This window comes from Trachemys scripta, chromosome 2 (assembly GCF_013100865.1).
Source record: "Trachemys scripta elegans isolate TJP31775 chromosome 2, CAS_Tse_1.0, whole genome shotgun sequence".
NCBI lineage: Eukaryota > Metazoa > Chordata > Testudines > Emydidae > Trachemys > Trachemys scripta.
Genome location: NC_048299.1, coordinates 97,647,752 through 97,671,824, shown reverse-complemented (window position 1 = coordinate 97,671,824; position 24,073 = coordinate 97,647,752). Strand labels below are relative to the sequence as shown.

The 24,073-nt window shown below is 40.5% G+C and overlaps 1 protein-coding gene across 1 annotated transcript in view; it reads right to left on the bottom strand.

Moving 5' to 3' along the window:
- Positions 1–15,586: 15,586 nt before the first annotated feature.
- Positions 15,587–24,073, bottom strand: part of ADCY1 (adenylate cyclase 1) — a 229,307-nt gene continuing 220,820 nt past the window's right edge. The window contains exons 18-20 of the mRNA XM_034761297.1: positions 21,012–21,126; positions 18,954–19,078; positions 15,587–18,043 (exon numbers count right to left, since the gene is read on the bottom strand). Coding sequence (XP_034617188.1) covers positions 17,705–18,043; positions 18,954–19,078; positions 21,012–21,126 — 579 coding nt within the window. The 3' untranslated portion in view covers positions 15,587–17,704. The remainder of the gene's footprint in view (positions 18,044–18,953; positions 19,079–21,011; positions 21,127–24,073) is intronic.

The window sequence follows — 24,073 nt, the reverse complement described above, 5'->3', positions numbered from 1 at the left end:
ATCAGTGTAGCGCAAGTAGAGTAGGGATGTAAGGGGAAGAGATCTGAGGAAGCGTTATTCTAAGTCAGCCATAAAAATGTTGGCATACTGAGGGGCCATGCAAGTACCCATAGCAGTTCCGCTGACTTGAAGGTATAAATTATTTCCAAATGTGAAATAGTTGTGGGTGAGGACAAAGTCACAAAGTTCAGCCACCAGGTTTGCCGTGACATTATCGGGGATACTGTTCCTGACAGCTTGTAGTCCATCTTTGTGTGGAATGTTGGTGTAGAGAGTTTCTACATCCATAGTGGCTAGGATAGTGTTTTCTGGAAGATGACCAAAAGATTGTAGTTTCCTCAGGAAGTCAGTGGTGTCTTGAAGATAGCTGGGAGTGCTGGTAGCATAGGGCCTGAGGAGAGAGTCTACATAGCCAGAAAATCCTGCAGTCAAGGTGCCAATGCCTGAGATGACGGGGCGTCCAGGATTCCCTGGTTTATGGACTCCATCGTAAAGCTGCAGAACTGGCAATAATTTGCAAACTGGATACCATCAGATTAGGCCTGAATAAAGACTGGGAGTGGGTTGGGTCATTACAAAACCTAAACTTAACTTCCCCAATACTCATTTCTCCCTACTGTTACTCACACCTTCTTGTCAACGGTCTGTAATGGGCCACTCTCTTACCACTTCAAAAGTTATTTTTCCTCCCTTGGTATCCTGCTGTTAATTGATTTATCTCACTAGACTGACCTCACACTTGGTAAAACAACCCCTTTCATTATTTATACCTGCTCCTATATTTTTCACTTCATTTATCCAATGAAGTGGGTTCTAGCCCACGAAAACTTGTGCCCAAATAAATTTGATAGCAAAAACAATGAGGAGTCCTTGTGGCACCTGATACAGACTAACACGGCTACCAGTCTGAAACCTGTCTCTATGGTCTGTGTTATGTAGGAGATCAGACTACATGGTCATAACAGTACCTTCTGGCCTTACATTCTATGGGCAAGAACCTCAGCTGGTGTAAAATGCTGTAACTGCAATGAAGGCATTGGCTTTACACTGATAAACAATAGCTGAGGATCCGTATCTGTTGTAGTTTAACAACACTTGTATGACATGTCAATTGCTAGAACCGTACCAACTGTTTCTATTGATGCATCCACTGGTATATTCAGCCCATGTCTAGCTAAGAACAAATGTAAAGTAGACACCTATACTATTCAGTCAATATTCATCCTAAATATATAGCAAACTATAATAATATTGGGCCAAATTCTGGCTTCAGCCATGAGAACAGCATAAACCTGTTTCAAACAATGGGCTCAAGTGATGCCTTGTTAATGTAAGCACATATATTCTGACTGTTCTTGGCCTCATATACAGTAAACCTATGCACATTACTACTGCTGCCAGCAGCAGGAATAATCTGCATGGGACTGGGTGTGTAGGATCAGGTCAGGACTCATATGCACCAAACCGTGTGAGCCAGGCTCCCTAAGTCCCATCCTCAAGTATACCCTGCACAACTCCATGGGCCTGATAGGGAGCCAGAATCACAGTGACAGTTTTTGACATGTGGTTCCCTTTCCAGCTGTGGCATTTTGGGTATGTGTGTGTGGGCAGCCCCAGCCAGCATATAGGCCATAATTAGTATGTGTATAACTGTTCCAGTCCATTATGCGACAGCACATCATGTTCCACCATCAGCAATGGGAACCCAATTGACCTACTGATTCAAGAAATGGCTGCAGAACTCTGGATAAAACCGGCATGCTTTGACATAGGTATAACCCAGTGACAACCAACCAATAATGCCCAGCCAATGCACAGAATGTTCTCTTTTATTTTAAAGGTATAAAACTATTTCATAACAGCAAGAAGTGTTATTCCACTCCTTGGGTGGTTTGGCTTTCCTGTCCCAGAATATCACTTGAGGCTATGAACCAATTGCAATGTAGCACACTGCCTGTAGTACTTCATTACTTAAGCAATACAAAAATCTCAGAGCGTGTGATTATGCTACTGACCCAGCTCAGCTGTGTAGGGGGGCACAAGAGGAAACAAACTGTTCCCAAGGTTCAAGGTACTTGAGCAAGGTCATTAATCAGCACAGATGCATGAGCTAAAGTGTCTCACTGAGATTGTTTAGAGAAACTCTGTGAAAGTTACAAATTTTAATATTAAAAAAAATGGTATTAAGTACTTATGTGGAAAAGAATTCCAACCACAAAAGGCCAGCTCTTTAGCTAGTGTAACTCAGCATATCTCCATGGACATCAGTGGAGCTCCACTGATTTACACCAGGTGACAATCTGCTCCATAGAAAAAATGAATGAAAATAAATGGTTATTTAAGGTCTGATACTACACCTCTCACTTATACCAGGGTAAATCAGACGTAACTTCGTTACATTCAGTGTCGTTGTGATCACTGTGCAGCATAAGCTGTGTTCTTTAAGTAACAAGCTAGTCTGTCTGGGAACTACAGTCCAGCATGCTGAATAAAGAATCCTTCACATGAATCCTGACTGGTTTCCATCACAAGGGGACTCCACACTTCAAGTCTCTCCAAGGTACCTCTGAGATCACCTTTTCTGCAGTGCTAAGCTCTGACTACAGGACCCATTTCCCAAAGCAGAGTAAAGACACGCTCAGCTTTCAGATCAAAATGCAAAACCTGCTTCTTTGCTATACCTTTCCCCCATCATACACTAGGAAGATAGAAGAGAATAGTGTTTCATTATCTATCTCTGGCTGCCCATGCCTTGGTTGAGCCCCACCTGCCCCCATTGAACATATGTGAGAATTGTTTGTATATATCAGAGGGCAGCATCTAGGCCTCATTTTGAGTGAATGCAGCATGAATTTTCCTCAAAGCAGTGTAAATTCTTTATGCTTATCTTCTCAATAGCTTCAGACTTTCCCTCTAGGGGATGATCAATGCTCCATCACAGTCAATGGAAAGACCCAACTGCTTTCAATGGGCTTTGGAACAGGCCATTAATGAATAAAGCTTTCTGGTAGTACCCATCACTTTTTCACACCATGAACATAGCATCAAGGCTTTGTCTTCACACTTTTTAAGCACTGCCACCACCTCCTGTGAACACTCTTATTTCAGATTAAAAACCTGCCCTATTCTGGGCCTTAAATCTCTAAGGGACTGATTTAAGCACAAGCTACAGTTTAAGAACATCCACACAGGGGTTTTGTGCTAATGTGACTAAATCTGGTTTTAAACCAGTTCTGTTTAACCCAGTGCAGCTTTGTGTGTGGACCAGCCCACTGTCTTCATGCAGCATTCACTCAGCACAGACTTCCTTTGGGATCTGCCATACACAGCAGCTGCTCCACCCATTCTGAACATTGTATGGATCCCTAAATACATGTTACTTGCAGGGAAGGACTGCTGTTAGGGTGGCAGCATATGATCTAGCTGCCATTTCCCTTCTACTCTTCTCCCTGGATGCACGGTGCCAGTATTTGAACTTCCCTTTGCATAGCTCAATAAATGGGAGCATATGGCCTGAGCTAGCTCCGGTTGTAGTAAATGCAAAGACTCCCATTGACTAAAATGGGAGACGGATTGGGCCCATAGGATTTTGTAGTCCAAGGCAATCCTGAATGTACAATGGCAATTCTAGATTTGAGTTCTTAGAATGCAAATGTAAAAGCAGCGCTGTGAGCCCTCTGAAGCACAGTTTAGTGTGGTGAATGTATAGAACGTAGTAAAAGAAACAGCAGCTGTTTACTCAAGCAGATTTTTCCTTTATTTTTTTTTTAGATTTCAGAAATTATAATAGTGCAAACACTCAGTATAAAAGTTGCAATAAGAAATTTACATTCACATTTACCATTTCAGCCCATTCACTTTTTAACATAAAAATAGGACAAATATTCAATTGCTCTTCTCAAATTTAACAATGCTGAAAAAGAGTGGAAGATACTCTACAGTATTCTATTTACATAAAAATAGACCCGTATTTATGCAAATCTAACATTAGATGTTACCCAGTGTTGTTACTGTATTAATATTTTATATATATATATAGTATATGTGTATGTGTGTGTGTGTATAATATTTCTTTAAAGCATCAGTGGGCTACTGTAGCTGGAAAACAATGACGTCTTGGCCCATTAGTCCATTTCTCAAAGCTATGAATATCCATGTTGTTTTTCACCTAGAGATGTTCTATTACAACACAATGAGCCTCATTCTATTCCCATAGAAGTCAATGGCAAAAACCCCTTTGGGGAGCAGACCCTTAATATAAAACCTGACACAAATCCCATTGAAGTTCATGCTTCCATTGATTGCAGTGGATTTTGGATCAGGCTGACAGGATCTTCTGGCGTCTCTTATACCAATACAACTGAGGAAAATGTCTGATTGGCTTCCCATAATTAAGGATGGAATTACATTATATGTGGTGATAATGAACTCAAATACTTTCATTAAAGTATTCAAGTTAGTTTGGAAGCCACATCGAATTTACTGCAATCATCTGTGGTACAGGTAAAACAGCAGATAAGATTACTGTAACATGGTCTTCTTACTTAATGGCTGGATTCAAGTTAGCTCACAATAAAGTATAATAAATGAAGTTTTAATCCCAAAATTGCACAGTTCAAAATCAATCTTTGCTTTGATTTTTGGAGGAAAATATCCCCATAACACTCAGACTAAATGATCATTTCTGAAATTGCTTTACATATGTTATGTATTTTCAGCAGAAGAAAAAAAAAATCAAGTTGCTTACACTATATCATTTGGGCCACGTTACTGCTTTCCTAATTATCTCTAATAATATACACACTGTGTACAAGCCACATCAAAGCATGTATTATCATATATATCTTAATACACAAAGCAGAATTATGTTACCCTCTGAAGAGAGTGTGTGTGTGTGTGTACCTGGCTCTTTCTTCTTAGCATCACTCTATTTGTGGATAGGAGTTTAAATGTCTTTGGGATACTTTCAAGCATTCCATGAGGCTACAATGGATAGTATGGCTGTCTGTCATCTGACGACAGACAAGTTTTGATTGTGAAACATATGCTCAATTTTTGCTATCTGCTTGGTGCGGGACAGTTTGTGGTAGAAAGCAGACACAGGAGTCAGAAAGCAGGGATAGTGCATCACATCTACCCTTTTCTATTCAACCATTTATAATTGTTTGTTTGCTATCTTGTGAGGTGAAATCAAGCCCATGGAGAGGCTAGCACAAAGACTCACCAACACTTGAAAGTGCAGTAGGCCAAGGCACGCTCTGGAACTTCAGCAAGCTGTAACAGTGTCCACACTGGACGTTACATGGCAAGCTGCTGTTCTGGAGATTCACACACTCGCTTGCCAGGGAATTACTTGCCATATAGACAAGCCCTTAGTCCTATTTGAGAACCACATAGGGGGTGGATAGTTGTTGGGTGAAATCTCGGCCCCACTGAAGTCAATGGGAGGCTTGCCATTGACGTTAATGGGATCAGGCTTTCACCCCTCGTGCTGGCTCTCTGCACAGAGCCAAGCTCACTCTTTAAACACACATCTAGGACACTTTAAAAGACCCAGGGTACATACAGAGGATTTCTCAGAGGAGAAACATATGTTAAAACAAGGCATATTAAACTTTGTGGGCCAGAATCTGCCGAATTTGGCTGTGTTTTGTGCTAAACACCGAATCTTCCCAACGGCCCAGTTAGTAGGAGATGGGGACAACCCATAATGTCAAATTATGTTTAACTCAGATTGCATTTTTGCTTTACAGTTCAAATCAGGGGGTGAAATCCTGTCCCCACTGAGGTCAATCCATAGACTTCCACAGAGCCCAGATTTAACTGAGGGTCTCTAATCAAGCTGTTGAAATTAATAAATAGCAATATAGAATGGATATGTTTTAATAAAAGGAAAGTTGAAAATTAAAAAATACATGTAGGCTGCCATATATTAAAAATGCTTTAGAGTAAGGGAAATGCAGCAAAGGAGTGTAGCGATACATGTTAACAACAATGTCATACGAGAGAGTCAAGCAACTACTGTGCTTCTGAAAAGGACAATCTTTATAAATGGGAACAGACACGGCAACAAAGCTTACTCATGTCAATAGCCTCATTAACTTTAATGGGACTATTTGTGTGAGTAAAATGAGCAGAATTTGGCCCATAGTGTTATGCAATAAGTACACTTGTTCATACTTAAACCAACAATTCTTTCAAGATAATGGAGGAAAAAATATGTATAACATTGTGATGGGGTTTACAGACCTGATACTAAGGCTAAAGGAGTGAAGGAGCAGTATTGGGCCAAGAAGGCCCTGAACCTCAGCAGCTGCAGAGCATGCTCCAAATGGAGGATCTACTTAAAAGGGGACTCGGACAGTCAAGTAGTGAAGGAGAAACAGACTGTCTGGACCTTTTGGGACACAGGGATCTACAGGGGAAGGATCTGGAGTGTGAGTAAGACCTGACTGGGAGAATAGAGGCCTGACCCCCCTTCACCCTGACCAGGGAAAAATGGGGATGCACCAGCTGATTATCTGAATTGTTGACACTGTGTGAAGAACACCCTTCTGAAAGGGAAGCAGAATGTTGGGACTATGCCCCAAAGCGAAGAGAGAACCAGGGAGGTATGAAGGGGCCCAGGGGAGGCTGGTCTGGTGAATCAGCTAAGAGGGGGCTGAGACTCTTTTTCCCCTCTTTCCTCTGGGGCCCTGGACTGGGAGCTGGTGGAGCAGAAGGGCCTGGGTCCCCTTACCCTTCCCTCCTCCTCTGTCTGATAGCAAGAACCCCAGGAGCACCACGCTGACTGTAACTTGGCTGCTGGGCCCTCAGACTGCCTGGCAAGGCCATTCCAAGGCTCTGAGAGACTGTTGAGCTGTGGCCTGCCCACTAGGCCCGCTGGCCCCCAGTGAAGCCTGCTACAAACATTGAAAGAAAATCACTTGCAATATAAAATATATTGTACAAACTCAAAATGTTAAGGGCATGTTCACATGAACGTGAAAGCAGGCCAAAGATCTGTAAATCTGCAACATTAAAAAACAAGTTGTTATAGCACCTGTACTACTAACTCCTGTTAAAAATTTTTGTGCATGAAAAAGTATGTACACACACATACATTGCTGTAAGACATAATACTTACGGCCAAATTCTGGTATAAGCAAAATGATCTCCCCAAATGATTATTTATTGTATTAATATGCACCTGTGTTCTGGCTGATAACAGCTTCACACCCTGTTCCCAAATGGAGGCATAAATCTGTGCAAGTGTATGTGCATATGACCATTGCTGGATCAAAGGTGTAAATGCATCAACAAGTGAATCACACTTCCTGACTGCAGTACACATTACACCTTGGTATGCATCCGAAGAAGTGGGCTGTAGTCCACAAAAGCTTATGCTCTAATAAATTTGTTAGTCTCTAAGGTGCCACAAGTACTCCTGTTCTTTTTACCTTGGTAGTTGTCACAGAAAGATTGTAGAATGTCTTCTCTCAAAGGCCATATGGGGGCAGAATAAGGGTTGTTGCTACAGGATTTCTAGCTTGCTAGGTAAAATTTGTTCCCAAAAGCTGTAATTTTGAAAGGCATATTTTTATTTTTAAATGTTACAGTGCCTTATTTTCAAAATGGCATGCTTAATTTTTGTATACAATTACACCAATTCTGTGCAACAATTGGTCATTTGCAGCTTATGGAAAAAAAACTTATAGAATTTAACAATTATACCTATCTATAGAATTTCTGAACCACCTGTAGAATTTCATAGAGAATTATGTCCATGCTAGTTGCTATGGAATTCTATAAATTGGTTTAAAGTTCTAAAGAACGGATGTTCTCTATTGAATTCTGTTTTTAGAGTAGTTTCTATAGAAGCTTATTGGCTCCACCCCTATTAAGTTCTATAGGACTTTCCTATCTGGTTGCCTACTTGTGAGTTTAACTGCCTGTCTGGATGCACAGATAACTCATTATTTGCATATGCTGAATCCAAATCTGTAAATGCAAATGTTACAAATTTGCAGTGTGTGCGTGCAAATCAGGCAGTCAATTTACCGTTACACAGTTTTGAAAATCAGGCTGTAAATGTTCAATGGGTTATCAAAGCAAAAGCAAGAGTTACAATGAGAGAAAGTTTTTATTGGGGCTACTCTTTAAAAACATTAAGTAATTTTATTTAATAGTACACACAATTAACCTTAAATTAATCTACATTTTATCAGAACACGTTGATTTATCACTTGGATTTCCAACTGAAAGTGAAGAAAAAAAAATCTCTAGGTTGTCTAGAGAATAATACAAGTTTTACAATAGCCTAAAATGACTTCAATTTGCTAATTCCAATCTGTCATAACTGCTCCCAGCATCAACACATCTGAGATAAAAGTCATGTGCCAGGCACTTTAGCAGTAAGACACAATGGAGTGTGTAATAGCAGTAATTAATGCACACCTTGGCCTAGTCTACAATGAGAATTTTTAGCAGTTCTAACACCATTGGTCTAGCACAGATACAGTTACATTGGTGCTAATAAATGTGAGAGTGCTACTGTAGATTGGAAATAGGTGTTTTTATCAAGATGTCTGTTCTGTACAATATAGGGCCAGCTCCCCCATTTAGGACCAAAATAACTAGCCAGATTCTCAAAATAGATTAGCATGTTGGATGCTGAGGATTTAGGAGAATCTGGCCCTTATTTAGCTTTCTAAATGGGAGCTGAACACTTTTTAAAAGCAGGCTCCTTAATGATAAATAACAACAATAATGGTGGCAAACATTCCTGTGTGTGGCCAACACAAGCACTTCCACAACTGATGGCACTGGTGCAGTTGTATTTGTGCTAGATCAAATTGGGGAGGAAGTGATAAAAATGCTCTATACAGATACAGCTCTGCGGCCTGACTCTCCATTCTGTTCCACTAGTTTTAAGACGGTGTGACTTCTTTGATTTCAATGGAAGCACAGTGGATAAAACTGGAGTAGTGGAAAGGAGAACTGGTCCCCTAAACCATACGGTAAGGCACAAGCAAAGCCAAGTGCTTCAGCACATCGGCCATGTACATTAATCAGCGCTAAGCCACAATCTGAAATATTGTGATTATAAAACAGACATTTAAAAAAAGAGAAAAATAACATTCCAAATTAGTTTAAAATTCTGAATACAGGTGAAAAACCAGCCTATTGACAGATCTTACACTTTATTGTGAAAATGTAAGCAAACAATACAAATTTGGCCTTGATTCAGCTAAGCACTTAAGCAGTTGCTTAATTTTAAGCACATGCCTAAATCCATTTGAAACTAGGCACATGCTTGAATACCTTGCTGAATCGGGGCCTAAGCACTGATCCCTGCACCACTAAATCCACTGGGAATTTCACAACTAACTTCAAAGGGTGCAGGATCAAACCAGTACTATTCCTTTTCTTTAACATAGATTTTCATCCCCTTCAGCATTTTGGACCCCCTTCCTGCTTTGTTCTTTTTAATTGCCCTCCCAGTCCTTGCCCTTGCTGCAGTTTGGCCCATTCTAGGCTAGTCAGCCTCTGAGGTGCTGTTTGGCAGATCAAAAAGGGAAATAAGGACCAACAGGCAGCTCCCAGTTAAAATGACACTACCAGCAACATGGGCTGTGATGGGGCAGGTTGGACGGCTGTGACAGGAGAATGTGTGTAAGGTGTAGTACAAACACTTGGTAAGGAAGGGGAGAAAATTAGATGGAAAAGGGGAGAAAGCAATATATGAAAGCAAAAAAGAGGGTTAGGGTGGTGATGGGAATAGGGGAAGAGATAAGCAGAGGTGTAAGAGTCCAGATTGTTATTACTCATAACAAATATATCACATTTACAGTAAAAACATGCTGAATTTGAGATGAATTAATCTATACATACTATTAAATGGGTTTAGAAAATCCTTAATTGTCATATGAAGCCAGTCATTCAATAGGATGTAATGATTCATGAATGAAGCCAATTTAGATACATGGATCGATGTCTGTATTTAAGATGACAAGGTTACTTATAGAAACACTAGTGTTAATTAACCAGGCAGTCATGTGAAAGGATTTCAAGCCCTATAATAATACCAGATAAAAGTCTGCAAAATGTAAGAAGTCCATGTTAACCCACAGCATAAGATATGTATACTATACATAGTGCATACACTTTTTCCACTTCCATCAGCCTCAGTGCTGTTCTGTGGTTAATGGTCTCAAATATATTATTGAATTATTATGTAGCAGAATTGCAGTTGTGTAAATAGTTTGTCAAATACTATTAGCTATAGTAACAGATATTACAGCACAACATTATAAGGATTTAAAGTTTTCATGAGAGATTGAATAGGAAATTGGCTTTGGAATAACTTTCCCATCTTCCCTGCATTGAATGGGATTAAATTGCTTTGAAGCATAAACTACAATCAGTGAAAGGGACAGATTCTGATCTGTTATACAAATGCACTTGACATCAAAAGCTGGCTCAGGGTCCGATACTGCACCATTGCAGCCAATGGGAGATTTGCCATTGACTTCAGTGGGAGTACGATTGGTGCCTTATACAGGAGGTCCCAGAAAAACCAACACAAAAAAGCCAAGTTCACGCATTTTTTTATCACAATTATATGCAGCACTCTTATATTTTGAACTATGGTTCATTTTGCAACATGAGTCAAAAAATAAGGCCATAGAATGAAATGTTTATTATATACACACATGTATATTTATATGAAAATGATGTATTTGTATAGTGCATTTCTCAGATACAACTACTAGTATTTATTACTACATTAAAAAACAATCTGGGTAACACCAATGGGCCAAATTTACTTTTTTCCCCTTCAAATGAATTGTGCCTGTTCACCGCACTTATGAATTTGACAACGGCTCTTTCTCCCTTGATGCCTGTCCTAAATCAAACAGTACCTGTTGAATGCCAGACTTGTTACACTGTTAGAAACTAATATTTCCATTCATTTTTATTTTACAGTAAATGGTGTTTAATTTATTGCTTCTAATGACCAAAAGGTACTTTTTAAAAGATAGCATAGATGTTGATAGCACAATTCATATAGCATAACATGGATTTAGCAACACTGAGGTTGGCGTGATTATTAGGTTACAGTTTCTCTTTGTTTTGCTGTTTGTATTTTGCTTTTGCTTTGCAGAATGCACATGCAACTAGTGGATTAAACTCCGTCAAAAGTGATATGTCAAAAATATTTAGGAAAAACTTACTGTTTTCTTTTGTTTTACTGAAGTCAGGCATGTGTGGCATGCAGTAGATTGCAAGGAAAAACAAAAGGATGTCAATTTCCAAAGGATTTATAATCTTCATGCGCATGTAAAACCTCTGTTACAAAAATCATTAACATTTGTTAAAAGTGTGCCTTTTCTTTTTTTTTTATACAAGTGTACATGCAATAACCTGTCATAGCTAAAACTATTTACAAAATTTCATACAATACCTCTTAAGTGAATAATACATGAAAGGCCAATGTTTAACACTGTACAAGATTACAAATAAATAAGGCATTATAATACAGTTTTATCACAAATTAAAAAATGTTGGTTGTCACTGCAATACAAAACTGTAACTTGAAGAAAGAACATTATGGCTAAATAGTCCCCCTGACTGGACAGAACATGTACAGAATTTGGACTTGCTGATGGTAGAGTAAATGCTTAACTTGTGCTACAAGCAGATAATCAAATGAATTAAAATTATTCATATTGACCGCTTACTAATATATTCAATTCCTCAGTTTTGAAATGGCATAGGACAAAAACAGACAGATGTTTCCCAAATACTTTCTTTGCCTTATACTTACGATACAGGCAAAAATGGGAAAGACATTTAAGTCTGTAATCTACTCTGTTACACTGTTGTAAATAAGGAGCAACTTCAACGGCGTTACTGGAGATTTACCTTAGTATAACCAAAAGCACAATCTGGCACGCACTGGGCCAAGTACTAAACTCCTTCGACACCCCTCATTGATTTGAACTTTTGGCTGCATAAAGAATGCAGGTTCAGGCCTGATAGCTGAAAGTTCAGGCTCTCCCAAAATCTCACCTAAAGGGAGCAGAGCTCACTATTACAAGAGTGTGCTTGTTTTTCAGGTGATGGTAATGGAATGTCAATACTCACAGGTGAGAACATCTACAAAGAAACAATGCACTTTACCTGTTGGGTAAAATGGCTTTTTAATCGATCCGTGTGTTAAATGTTTGGAAATATCTAGCCAGTAATTCAGCTGAATGCCAGTTTGTAATCATGGCAGAATAAAAAATAATCATTTAAACATAATTGTAACATAGGAACATTTTGAAATTAGTTCCCAAGAGAGAAGGAAGTTTGAAGACCTCTGATGTTTATCTGCTTATGTAAAGAATGAAAGACTTTAAAATTATTACTATTATCTTAAGAGAAAACATGCAAACTGATGTGAAATATTGTGCTTGCATTGACAGACATTAACGACATCTTGCCAAAACTGGCACCAGTTTATTGTAGGGCTCCTCCCAGTTAAGTCTTCAAGCCAACAGCTACACAAGAATAAATGTAAACTTAGGACACTATTCTGCCCATGATATGTCCATGTAACTTCCCTTAATTCAAATGGGAAGTACATATGTGTATCAAAGGGCAGCACTGACCCCTTAATGGGGCTACAGCAAGATCATCCAGTGCAAAACCTCAGAGCATGAATTGAAAAAATAATAAATCTAATATAGGTGAAATGCACCCTGATCCAAAGCCCACTGAAATCAATGGAAGCTTTATATTTACTTCCATGGCCTTTGGATCAGGCCAGTTATTATCTTCAGATGGTTGCCACAAAGAAACGTAAGGACATTTCTTAAATTTGTCAAGAATCACATGCTTTTGTGGGCTGAGCACAGTTATTACTGCTATTATCTTTCCTGCATAAAGCTTGCTAAAGGCATACATGGGAATGTAAAAGGGTGGAGAGACTACAGAAATATGTCATTTGAAAGAGGATACAAAAATGTACAGAGAGAGAAATTAAACTGGGAAAGTCAGACAAACAGGAAATGAGAGCAGAAAGGCAAAAATACACTTTTAATACAACATTAGTAGAGTGGGTACCTCGTAGTCCTGCTGTAATGGCTGCAAAACAGTTTCTATTGTAACTCTGTTTTAATTTTTAAACCCTCTGTTTTTTCCACTGGGAAGATGCAGCCATCACAATGTAAACCGATGTACTGCTGCCTTGTTAAACCAGCGTTGCAGAATTGCCCCCAACTACAACAGCAGCAAAGGGAGGAATTCACTCTTCCTCACTCTATCACCTCAGTGACATTAGATGCGAAGGCCATTTCCCCTTCATATTTCTTGCTTTTACACATCCTAGACAATTATTTAGATTGTAAGTTTTTGGGGCCAGAGACTGGCTTATTGTTCTGTTTCTACAGCACCGGGCGCAGTGGAGTCCTGGTCTGTGACTGGGGCTCCTGGTGCTACAGTAATTTTACTACTAAAAGTAATAATAAATGAAAAAAAAATGGTTTTAATTTGACATAACTGGAATTGTAGTAGGAATGAATGACCCTAACTGTATGGTTTAACTCACAACGTCAGTAAGTGCATAAGTTAACGGATGGTATTGCACCTATACAGAATTTTCCATTTTGGTTAAATGTCTAGCTTAACATAGGTTAGTTTACTTCATAAAAATGCATATTATAAACCATACAGGATATGCAATGTGACCAAGTTCTCATAGCTTTGGAACCTCAACCTTTCCTGACAACTTTTTATTTGAACAATACAATCTCAATGTTGCATTAATACAGTTTGCTTCAATTTAAATTATGCAATTTTTTGTTCTGGCTAATGTGTGTGATCTGTTTACTTAGAAGGCCCTCATCATCATAGTATGTGAATTAATGATTTTATTCCCAGCAACACCCTTGTGAGGCGGGGAACTATTATTATCCACAATCTGCAGACAGAACTACACAGAGATGAAGTGACTAGGCCAAGGTCACACAGGAAATCTGTGGCGGAGCCTGGAATTGAATCAGATCAATCTAGTTCAGTGCTTTAACTGCAAATCTAGCCTTTCAATCTCTGTACTCACACACTGAAAATCGCTACAGCAATGAATAAAATGATGTCTGCAAATCCAGGATACAGAATATAGCATTGTTTTGGCTACATGGAAAGCTGAAAACAAACTTCATCATGTTTACTCCCACACTCTGCAACATTTGTCCATAAAGAGACCCCATTAAAAACCCTTTAAAATAAGAACCAAAGAGCTCCTATAGTGGGCAGGCCCAGTATCCTGTCTCCAAGAGTGGTCCATGGCAGAGGTTTAGGGGGGGTGTACAGAATGGGAAATTGTGGAGTGATCCACCCATCTTCCACTGCTAGCTTCTGGCAGTCAGAGATTTAGGGTTGGCGTCCCTGACCATCCCGGTTAATAGCCATCGACAGACCTATCCTCCCTGAAGTTACCCAGTTATTTTTTTAACCCAGTTATGCTTTTTGACATTACAACATCCCATGACAATGTGTTCCACAGATTAGTTGTGCAATGTGTGAAAAACTACTTCCTTTTCTTTGCATTAAACCTGCTGCCTACTAATTTTATCAGGTGACCCCTGGTTTTTGTTTTTTTCCACACCATTCATGATTTTATAGACTTCTATCATATCCCCACTTAGTCATTTCTCTTCTAAGATGAACAGCCCCAATCTTTTTCGTTTTTCTCATATGGAAGCCGTTAATCTTTGTTGCCCTTCTCTGAAATCTTTTCCAGTTCCACTATATCCTTTTGGAGATGGGGCAACTAGAAGTGGACAAAGTATTCAAGGTGTGGGCATACTATGGTTTTATATAGTGGCATTATGATATTTTCTGTGTTATTTTTTTATCCTCTTCCTAATAGTTGCTAGGATATAATTAGTCTTTTTGATTGCTGCTGCACATTGAGCAGGAGTTTTCAGAGAACTATCCAAAGTAATTCCGAGATCTTTCTTGGGTGGGAACAGCTAATTTAGAACCCATCATTATATATGTACAGCTGGGATTATTTTTTCAAGGTGCATTATGTTGCATTTAGCAACACTAAATTTAATCTGCCATTTTGTTGCCCAGTCACCCAGCTTTGGAGATCTCTTTGCAATTCCTCAGTCTGCTTTGGACTTAACTATCTTGAATAATTTTGTGTCATCTGCAAACCGTGAAACTTCATTATTCACCCCCTTTTCCAGATTATTAATAAATACGTTGAACAGCACAGGTCCCAGTACAGATGGCTGGGGGACCCCACTGTTCACTTCGCTCCATTGTGAAAACTCACTATTTATTCCTACTCTTTGTTTCCTATCTTGCAACCAGTTACTGATCCACGAGAGGACCTTCCCTCTTATCCCGTGGTTACTTAGTTTCCTTAAGAGCCTATGGTGAGGGACCTTGTCAAAGGCTTCCTGACAATCCAAGTACATGATATTGACTGGATCACTCTTATCACATACTTGTTGACTCTCCCAATAAATTCTAATAGATTGGTGAGGCATGATTTCCCTTTACAAAAGCCATGTTGACTCTTCCCCAAACAAATTGTGTTTTTCTATGTGTTTTTGTTCTTTACTACAGTTTCTACCAATTTGCCTGGTACTGAAGTTAGGCTCACTGGCCTGTAATTGCTAGAATCTACTCTGAAGTCCTCTTTAAAAATTGGCATTAGATTAGCTATCTTCCAGTCATCTGGTACAGAGTGATTTCAGTGATAGGTTACATACAAGTTAGAAGCTCTGCAATTTCATATTTGAGTTGCTTCAGAACTCTTGGGTGAATGCAAAGATCATTGCAAGCACACTGGCATATGGATGGGCAGTTTATAAAAGAAGTGGCCTATAGAACTTGGATACCACAGTAATGGATGTGGTATAAGATGATAGACAGATTTATCCATAACAAAAGCCTATTCCAAAAAAAAAAAAAGAAAGCCTCTAGTATCAGAGTCACAGTCAGAATTTAAAACCCGATCCTGTTCCTACTGAAGTCAATAACAAACTTCTGCACTGAGATGGGAACTGTGCAACTAACGTGTGCATTAGATAGTAGGAAACTTGTACAGCAAATACAACAGTTTTGTTCTGTTGTACATTCTGCACGTTTAAAAATATTTTTTAAACAAAACTAGCTTCTAGCCTCTCCCAGTGGCAACGTGTATTTCACTTGTGTGTGCTGGCTGTACCTTGGAGTGTTGCGTGGCAGCAATCCCTGGACTACCTGTGGCCTAGGCCTCTCTGCAAGATGACCCACTGTCCTCATCTTTAATACATAAGTGCATTCCACATCATCTTGACTCAAGATGAAACACTGTATGCTGGGACAGGTAATCTTTGTGGATTGCATCTGTTTATTAGAGATCATAAGAGCGGCTGAAATATGTTCCCTTTTATGCAAATTAAGAGCAGCCCTCAAACTCAGGGGAAGTTTACCAACGTGATCGTCATTTGGAGAAAGTTTGATGTGCTTGCCTTTCAGAGTCCTATCTTCAAAAATAGGTATATACTTTCTGTAATTGTGTAACTAAGAAGAACAAGCCTGGTGTTGAATTAGGATATATAATAAAACGGTGGCATCAAATTTTTTAAAAAAAATGTTGGCAAATGTACAAATATAACAATACTAACAGCACATTTGTAACTGATACTGGTCAGCCCTTTGAACGGTTCAAACAGGCCTAAATCCTCACTAAGCAAGAAAATCTGTGCTTTTTCTTTTCTTCAGTCTGCTACTGCATAAAGAGAATGTCCCACTGTTCTCTACCTTCAATACAATTGGCAATGTGCATAAAACAGGAAAGATTGTTTCTATATTGCATAAGCATATTGCTGTGCTTGCAGGATGGCACCTCTGTTTCAGGCAAGGCCAAAATGTCCTACAGAAAGACAGTATTTTAGCAACCTTCTTTGTCAATGGAAAGAACATTTATTAGTATCTGGTCAAATTCCTAAGCGCTGTCTCTTGTCTAGCTCATAGCATTGTGCTGTAATTGTAACTGGAAAGCATTCAAAGCTACTGAACATGCAAATAAAACTTAAAAGATACCTCAATTTAGCAGTTGGCTTTAATTCAGCCTTCATTTACCAGTTGCTGACGAATTCTTTTTTCCTTATTTCAAGCAGTGGAGCAAGGTTTCCATAACGCTTGCTATAGCCCCAGATAATTTTCAATCATCTCACCCTCCTTTCCTAATAGCAGTTTTACTAACCTCAGACCCAACAATACTGGATATGGTGGTAAGAGAAATCTCTCCCTTATGCCATTGCAGGTGGATGTGTAAATAAATACATATTTTATATATATATAAATCTCTATTATCTATCTCTATATAGGAGTGTTTGTATATGTGCATATATAGATTTAATATATACATATACACACACAAATACAGTGTCACGTGTACACTTTTTTCAATTATAGCATTTATCCTTTAAAAATGCCAAGAAAATATTCCCTATTTCCAAAAAATTGGGTTTGGACTTTTCCTAACAGAATTGCTAGCCCTTATTTGTTCCATTCCAAGAGTTCGTTTATGCAGTTCCCAAGTTCTCTTTGGTTGGGTTGTAGTGATCCTTGGTTGATGCCATGGCCTATGATCCTTGACCTCCTGGTGAAAATTCAGGCAACCTCTGCTCTCTGGGTTCACTGCGAATGCCGTAACCAAATTTTCTCTGCTCTATGCTTCTTTCACAGCTGGCACAGAAGGAAGGTAATGTAATGTTTGATTTGTGTGGGTTGTTGATGCTTGAAGTGCTCCAAGCCCAGCTTTTACAGTAAAGCTGGCGACTGAGGACACTGACGGACAACTGGTGCCCAGTTTGGTTTGAATGTTTGTTCTCCCGTAGGAGTACATTTTCCGCTCTAAGTTTAAAGACCGTGGTTGTGAATTATTTCCATTGGCCTTTCCTTCAAGAAAATAGGTCAACATTTCGCCTTTTCCCTTTACACTGACTTTACCTCGGCACTCAAACTCGTAAGTGCACCTCTTTAATATCCGCTGAACTTCTTCTGTCACCTGTGGGTAAGAAGAGCCAGTATTATATTTTACCATTCCTATCAATTAGCTAGGGTTAATCCTAGAGTAAGAAAACAGAATTATACTTCTCTATGGCACTTACTTTAACTGTGATGAAAGATGCTCCATGGAATGAATGAGTAACTATTGGTTTTGGTTTCCCCTAGTACGTGCTTTGGTGGTAATAATTATAATAATGAATAATGAGATGGGTCCTAAGGAGCAAATTTCAGATCTCCAAAGTTCCGGGGCGTTCAGAGCTGGGGTTTTGATTCTCTCTTTAGAAACACAGGGTCTAATTCTCCGGTGGTGCAAGCTAGCACAGCGTCATTGAAGCTAGTTTACAGCAACAGAGATTTTGGCCAAATGTGAAGTTCAGATACAGGCGTCCCCAAAGTTTAGTCTGTGCTGGGAGCTGCAGCTTTGTTTCAGGACAATCTCGAAGATTAATAATATTTTACAAGCATGCGGTGCCTTTCATCCAGAAAGATTCCACAAGCTATACAAGATGTGACTAAATACAATCTGATATAGGTCCTTATCCTGTAGTCCTTATTCAGGCAAAATTCCCCTGAGTGAAGTGGAAGTTTGGGGGTGACTAGCCTGCGTAAAGACTGCAGATTCAGGCCTATAATCCAATGGAGTGCAGTACAGCACAGCAGGAATTTGAAGGGGAAACCTCTCTTTGTGGTTTGTTGATCCTTTGATTTCACCACTTCAAAGCAGTGAAGCAGATAACAGAAAAATAACTACACAGCAGGCACCTGAATCACCTTGGGGATGTTGCCACCTTCATAAGAAACATGAAGAGATTGAGGCTGAGCTTTCTAAGCAGCCTTGAAAATGTAATCATAGGATTGTTAATAAACAGGAACTTCAAACTGATATAGAGTGATTGGAATGTACTCACCTGAATTTTACCCTGCACTCCAGTACTGTCCATTCTGCTGGCAACGTTTACAGTGTTGCCCCAGATATCGTATTGTGGTCTTCTGGCCCCAATAACTCCTGCCACTACAGGCCCAACATTAATACCTAAAATCAGAACAATGGCTTTTATTTTGTTGTTGCTGCTTCACGTGCTGTGATATAGATCTAAGAGAAACAGTCACTCTTTCCAACTGTTTCGCCATAAATGACTTCAGTGTTTTTACCTGTCATAGTACACAATAGCATCATCTTACATTATAGCTTTTCAACACACAGGATCCCGAAGAGTGTTAGAAATTGAACTATACAGGCACACAGAGCTCACCTGAAATGTAACATTATTTTAACTCAAATTAAAAAAACTGTTCTAATCTCATGAGGGAAATTCTCAATTTCAATCTTCCTGGGGGGAGGAGGAGGAGGAGAGGAAGAATCACCTCTGGCATAAAATGTATCAGCTGTTTAGTAGCACATGTCATGGCAAGAGGTTATTGACCCTTGATTACTTCTTTTGGGCTCTACTGTGGTTTTTAAGAGACAGCCTCCTAAGCGGGAGTGCACCGACCAGGCACCGCCATTAGGCTGGGAAACATCAGGAGTTGGGGCAGGGGGAAGCAGGTCACATGAGAAATTCTGATACCAGCACTAGACTAGGGATATATTCTGCATGCAGAGGCACAAAGGCTCCCCTGGGAGTGCTATCAGGGGAGAAGCGCTCAGAACTGTCACATACATTTCCTTTTTGGGGGCACAGTATTAGCTCCCAGGCCCTATGCTGATTTCACCAGCTAGTGTGGAAGTGGGGAGCGGCATGACCCTACAGCCTTTTGCAGTTTCTTGCACAGCTGTTGGTTCTAATGGTCTCAGGCCCTGTGCAAGGATGAGAATTGTGGCTTCCCCATGAGAAGTTGCACAAGTTAAGTGGGGAGAGGGATCGTGGTGCTCTGTCTGTCCCTTGCACACTTGTGCATGGCCAGCCACACTGTGGTTTTCTAAGGACACTTTGGAGGAAGGCATTGTACCAGTGATGGAGGAAAGCTTCCAGTTGCTGGGCGGTGGGGGAGTTCAGGACTGTAGCATGACTCGCCTCTCCTCACTATTGATGTCGTGGTCTATGACCACTTTCACCACTTGGTTGCTAGTGTATCCGCTCCACTTTAAGTGCACAACTGATCCACGCCAGTTTGAGCGCACAATTCAACCAATGAGCGAGGAAACAAAAGGGGTGAGGCTGGGGGAAGCATGTCAAATTAGAGGATTTCACTGAGATGAGAACGCCGTGCAGTTACCGTTGGGGAAGGGCTGGAAGGAGGGATGGCACTGAAGCAATGAAGGCTGCAGAAGGGAACTGGCTTCCAGGGGTGAGGATCACAGTGCAATTCTTCATGTGGAGGAGAGAAATGTGTGTGTGGCATGCAAGGGCTAAAGAAGGAAGCGGGGGATGGGTTGATTTGTTGGAGGAAGCAGAAGCTGCAGCAACTAGGAGAGGAAATGAGCTAAAAGCAAGAAACCTTTTGATAACATAAGAAAGGTCTCAAAGATTCCAAAGCATTTTACAGACTATATATGCACACAAAACATGTACACACACCAGTGAAGTACAGCTAGCTCTGGAGTGGAATTCTGCAGCAGTTTAACAAGGCACAGCAATATTAGAGAACAGAGTATGACAGGGAATGAAAGCTAACCGTATGCAATTGAAACTCTAAAACAATTTTAGCTAAGCATCACGTAACTAACCAAACTGGAATTGGTCCTGGACATAAAGCCTAGCACCCTTAATCTTGATGCTTTCATTCCCACCTTCTGCCTGTGTAACTCCCCTTAAATTAATGGCAGTTGTGCAAACATGCTAACGATAAAATGGCCATTGATCTAGACTCTTCTGGCTCCAAGTTTCACTCAAGAGCATGAATATGAGCAATTTTCATTAAAATATATGGGCAATTCTCTACTACTGAACCTCTTAAGATAAAATGGGGAAGGCAGCCAACAGCAATGCTATGTTTTATAGGCTAACTCTAGATACATGACTTACCAACTCGGAGGACAAAGTCGTTATAAGACTGATAGTTGATTTCATCAAGAACGTCAAACATCTCTATTGCAAAATCTGCCAGTGTACTCAAGTGGGAATCAACTGATTTTTTAGCCTAGATACAAAATAACATTTTATATTAGATTTACACAGTAGTATGAGCCAGAAGAAACACTGCCATACCCCTTCATTCTCAACTGCATCTAAACTATTTTGCTAAACGTGAAATGGAACTTTCAATTGTGTTTCGGATGTTTGCATTATTTTCTCCAGTGCTGAATTGTTTTCGTTTCTCTTTTTGACTTCTGGGAGTTATGGGGACAAATCAGGAGACACAGACACTCAATGGGAAAAAAGGATCACAACAACAAGTCAGATGTGGCCAAAGCCGTTATATGAAGCTCCTCCTTCTATATTCCAGTAATTGACATTCTTTGTCTATTTATTATGGATTAGCATTGCAGCTCTGGCACATGACTTACCAAGGACTTACTATCAGCTTAAATTTCAAGACAGAGCTGTCCTTACTTTTGACCATCATCTTTTCTGTCCGAAATTCAAATGCTCTGGATTCCTGCCTTCCTCAGGTGTTTTTGAGAGGAGAAACAGATGATTAAACGCCAGGAAAGCAAAATTGATGTGGAAAAAAGTGTTTCTGTTGCCGGGCAACAGCTATTGTTCAGAGCTGTAAGCATTGCTTCCTGTGGTAACTGATAACTGGGGCTTTTGCTAGCTAAGTGAGTTCTGAGGGCTTCATGCTGCTCCTGTTGACAACATTCCTGTTGACCTGAGTAGTGCAGGATTGGATTCAATCCTGTGAGGAATGGAGAAGCCTTATCTCCCTTGCTTTCAGTAGGAGGTGAAGGCTGGTCAGACCCTTCAAGGTCTAGTTCCTTCGTAGAGATTTAGTCTGAATTATGTCAAGATTAAATATGAAGAGGTAGAACAGATTTTCAAAGTGAAAAGCTTGGAACAACTGTAGAGGGTGGGAGAGAGGTGGAGGGGCCAGTGCAGGGGATGGTTTTGGTGGGGAGGCAGGAAGGTTTGCACAGGAAGCCTTTGGTAGCTGGCATGGGATGAATCGTGATAGGTGAGCAGGCAGTTCACTGGGTGGGTTCATCATGGTGAGGATGTGACATGTCTAGCTGGGGGAAGTCCAGAGTGGTCCCCGGTCGGAGGCTGCGGGGATGTGGGGGGGCAATGGCGCAGGGACCTTAAAGCGCGACAGGGCCCTTTGCTGCGGCAGCGCTTTAAAGTCGCTGCCCATCCCCGGCTCGCTTCCACCCCTGTCTATACATCGTGTGGGTGTTAGAGTAGGCTTTTCCACATTGAGGCAGAAGCTCAGACAGTGAAACAGAGAAAGGGCCTTGCTGATTGCTGTTGTGCTTCAATAAGTAAACAACCTTTCAGGGGCCAATTGTCCAGGGAGGGGAAGATGATTATGCCCATCTGGTGCAGATAGGCTGCTGTGGCTGACAGAACTTCGGTAAGAACCCTTTGGGCAATGGAAAGGCCTAAGGATAAGACACAATACTGACAATGATCCCTGCCTACCACAACACGCAGGGATTGTTTGACGGATGAATGACAACATGAAAATAAGTATCTTGAAGGTCCAGGGAAACAGACCAATCTCCCAGACCTAGGGAGGGAATTATCGTTTCTAGGGTTACCATTCCGAACGGTTGGGAGTGGGCAAAAGTGTTTAAAATCCTCATGTCCAGAATTACTCTACAGTGTTTTTTTGGGGGGATGAGGAAGTACCAGGAATAGAAGCTTTTCCCAACCAAGTCTGGTGGAACAGATTCGATCATCCCAAGAGCTAGCAGGGATTAGAGCTCCTGCCTTAAGAGGTCTTTGTAAGATGGGGTCCTGACGAGGGAGGGAGGAGCCATGGGAGGTGGTAAGGAGCTGAACTGGATGGAAAAGCTTGTAGAAATAACTCTGAGGATCTGTTTGTGACACTGGCACACCACCTGCCAGCTCACGCCAAGGTCCGTAGGCCATGGAATACTGACAATGCATAGCTGGAAACGAGTCTGGCTCACCTGTGTGTTGGCAGAGTTAAATAGATATTAGAGTTATAAAAATGTGGTTAGTGTTTAGACTTAATGAAATGCTTGTAGGATGCTAAATGTATTAATCTTACTTATAATATCTGTATTCCATGTTACAAGGTAATATTTAAGTGTTTGCTCTGCAACTATAAAAATGTTTGCTAAGTCTGAAAACCCCACAGTCGGGAGAGAAGCATTACCAAGTGTGAAATACTAATTTACCACAAGAGGAGTCATCTCCTCCTCAACAAAAGAAGGCCTATAGGCACCAGACAAGCTATTGTGGAACATCAGTGGACATAAGACTTTATTGATTGCTTCCTCTATATCCATGAAGAGGGTATGTGCACAAGCCCTTGTCCCATCTCAGCTTGAATGCTGGGGGAAGGGAATAAAAATTTCTGTTAAGGAGAAATTATCATCACTATGCTGTTTGGGATTTGGAGAGGGCGATATTTCTAAGCATAAGCAAGGGATTACCAAGCCGTTTAGTTTGGGTTTGTTAGTCTCTAAGGGTACGTCTACACTACCCGCCGGATCGGCAGGTAGCAATTGATCTATCAGGGATTGATTTATCGCGTGTAGTGTAGACACGATAAATCGATCCCCAATTGCTCTCCTGTCGACTGCTGAACTCCAGCAGTGTGAGAGGTGGAAACAAAGTCGATGGGGGAGCCGCAGCCGTCGATACTTACTTCGCGTCCTCGTGGCGTGGGAATTTTAATTAGATCTAAGATACGTCGACTTCAGCTACTCTATTCTCGTAGTTGAAGTTGCGTATCTTAGCTCGATCCCCCTCTCTCCCCCCCAGTGTAGACCAGGCCTTGGGTGCCACAAGTATTCCTGTTCTTTTCGCGGATACAGACTAACACGGCTGCTACTCTGAAACCTGTCATTATGCAAGGCGCTGAATTTAGCCGTATGGAGTGGAAATCCATCAACTTAATGAAAAAACTCATACAGATACAGACAAACATCATCTTCCTTTCCAAATGCAAACAGATG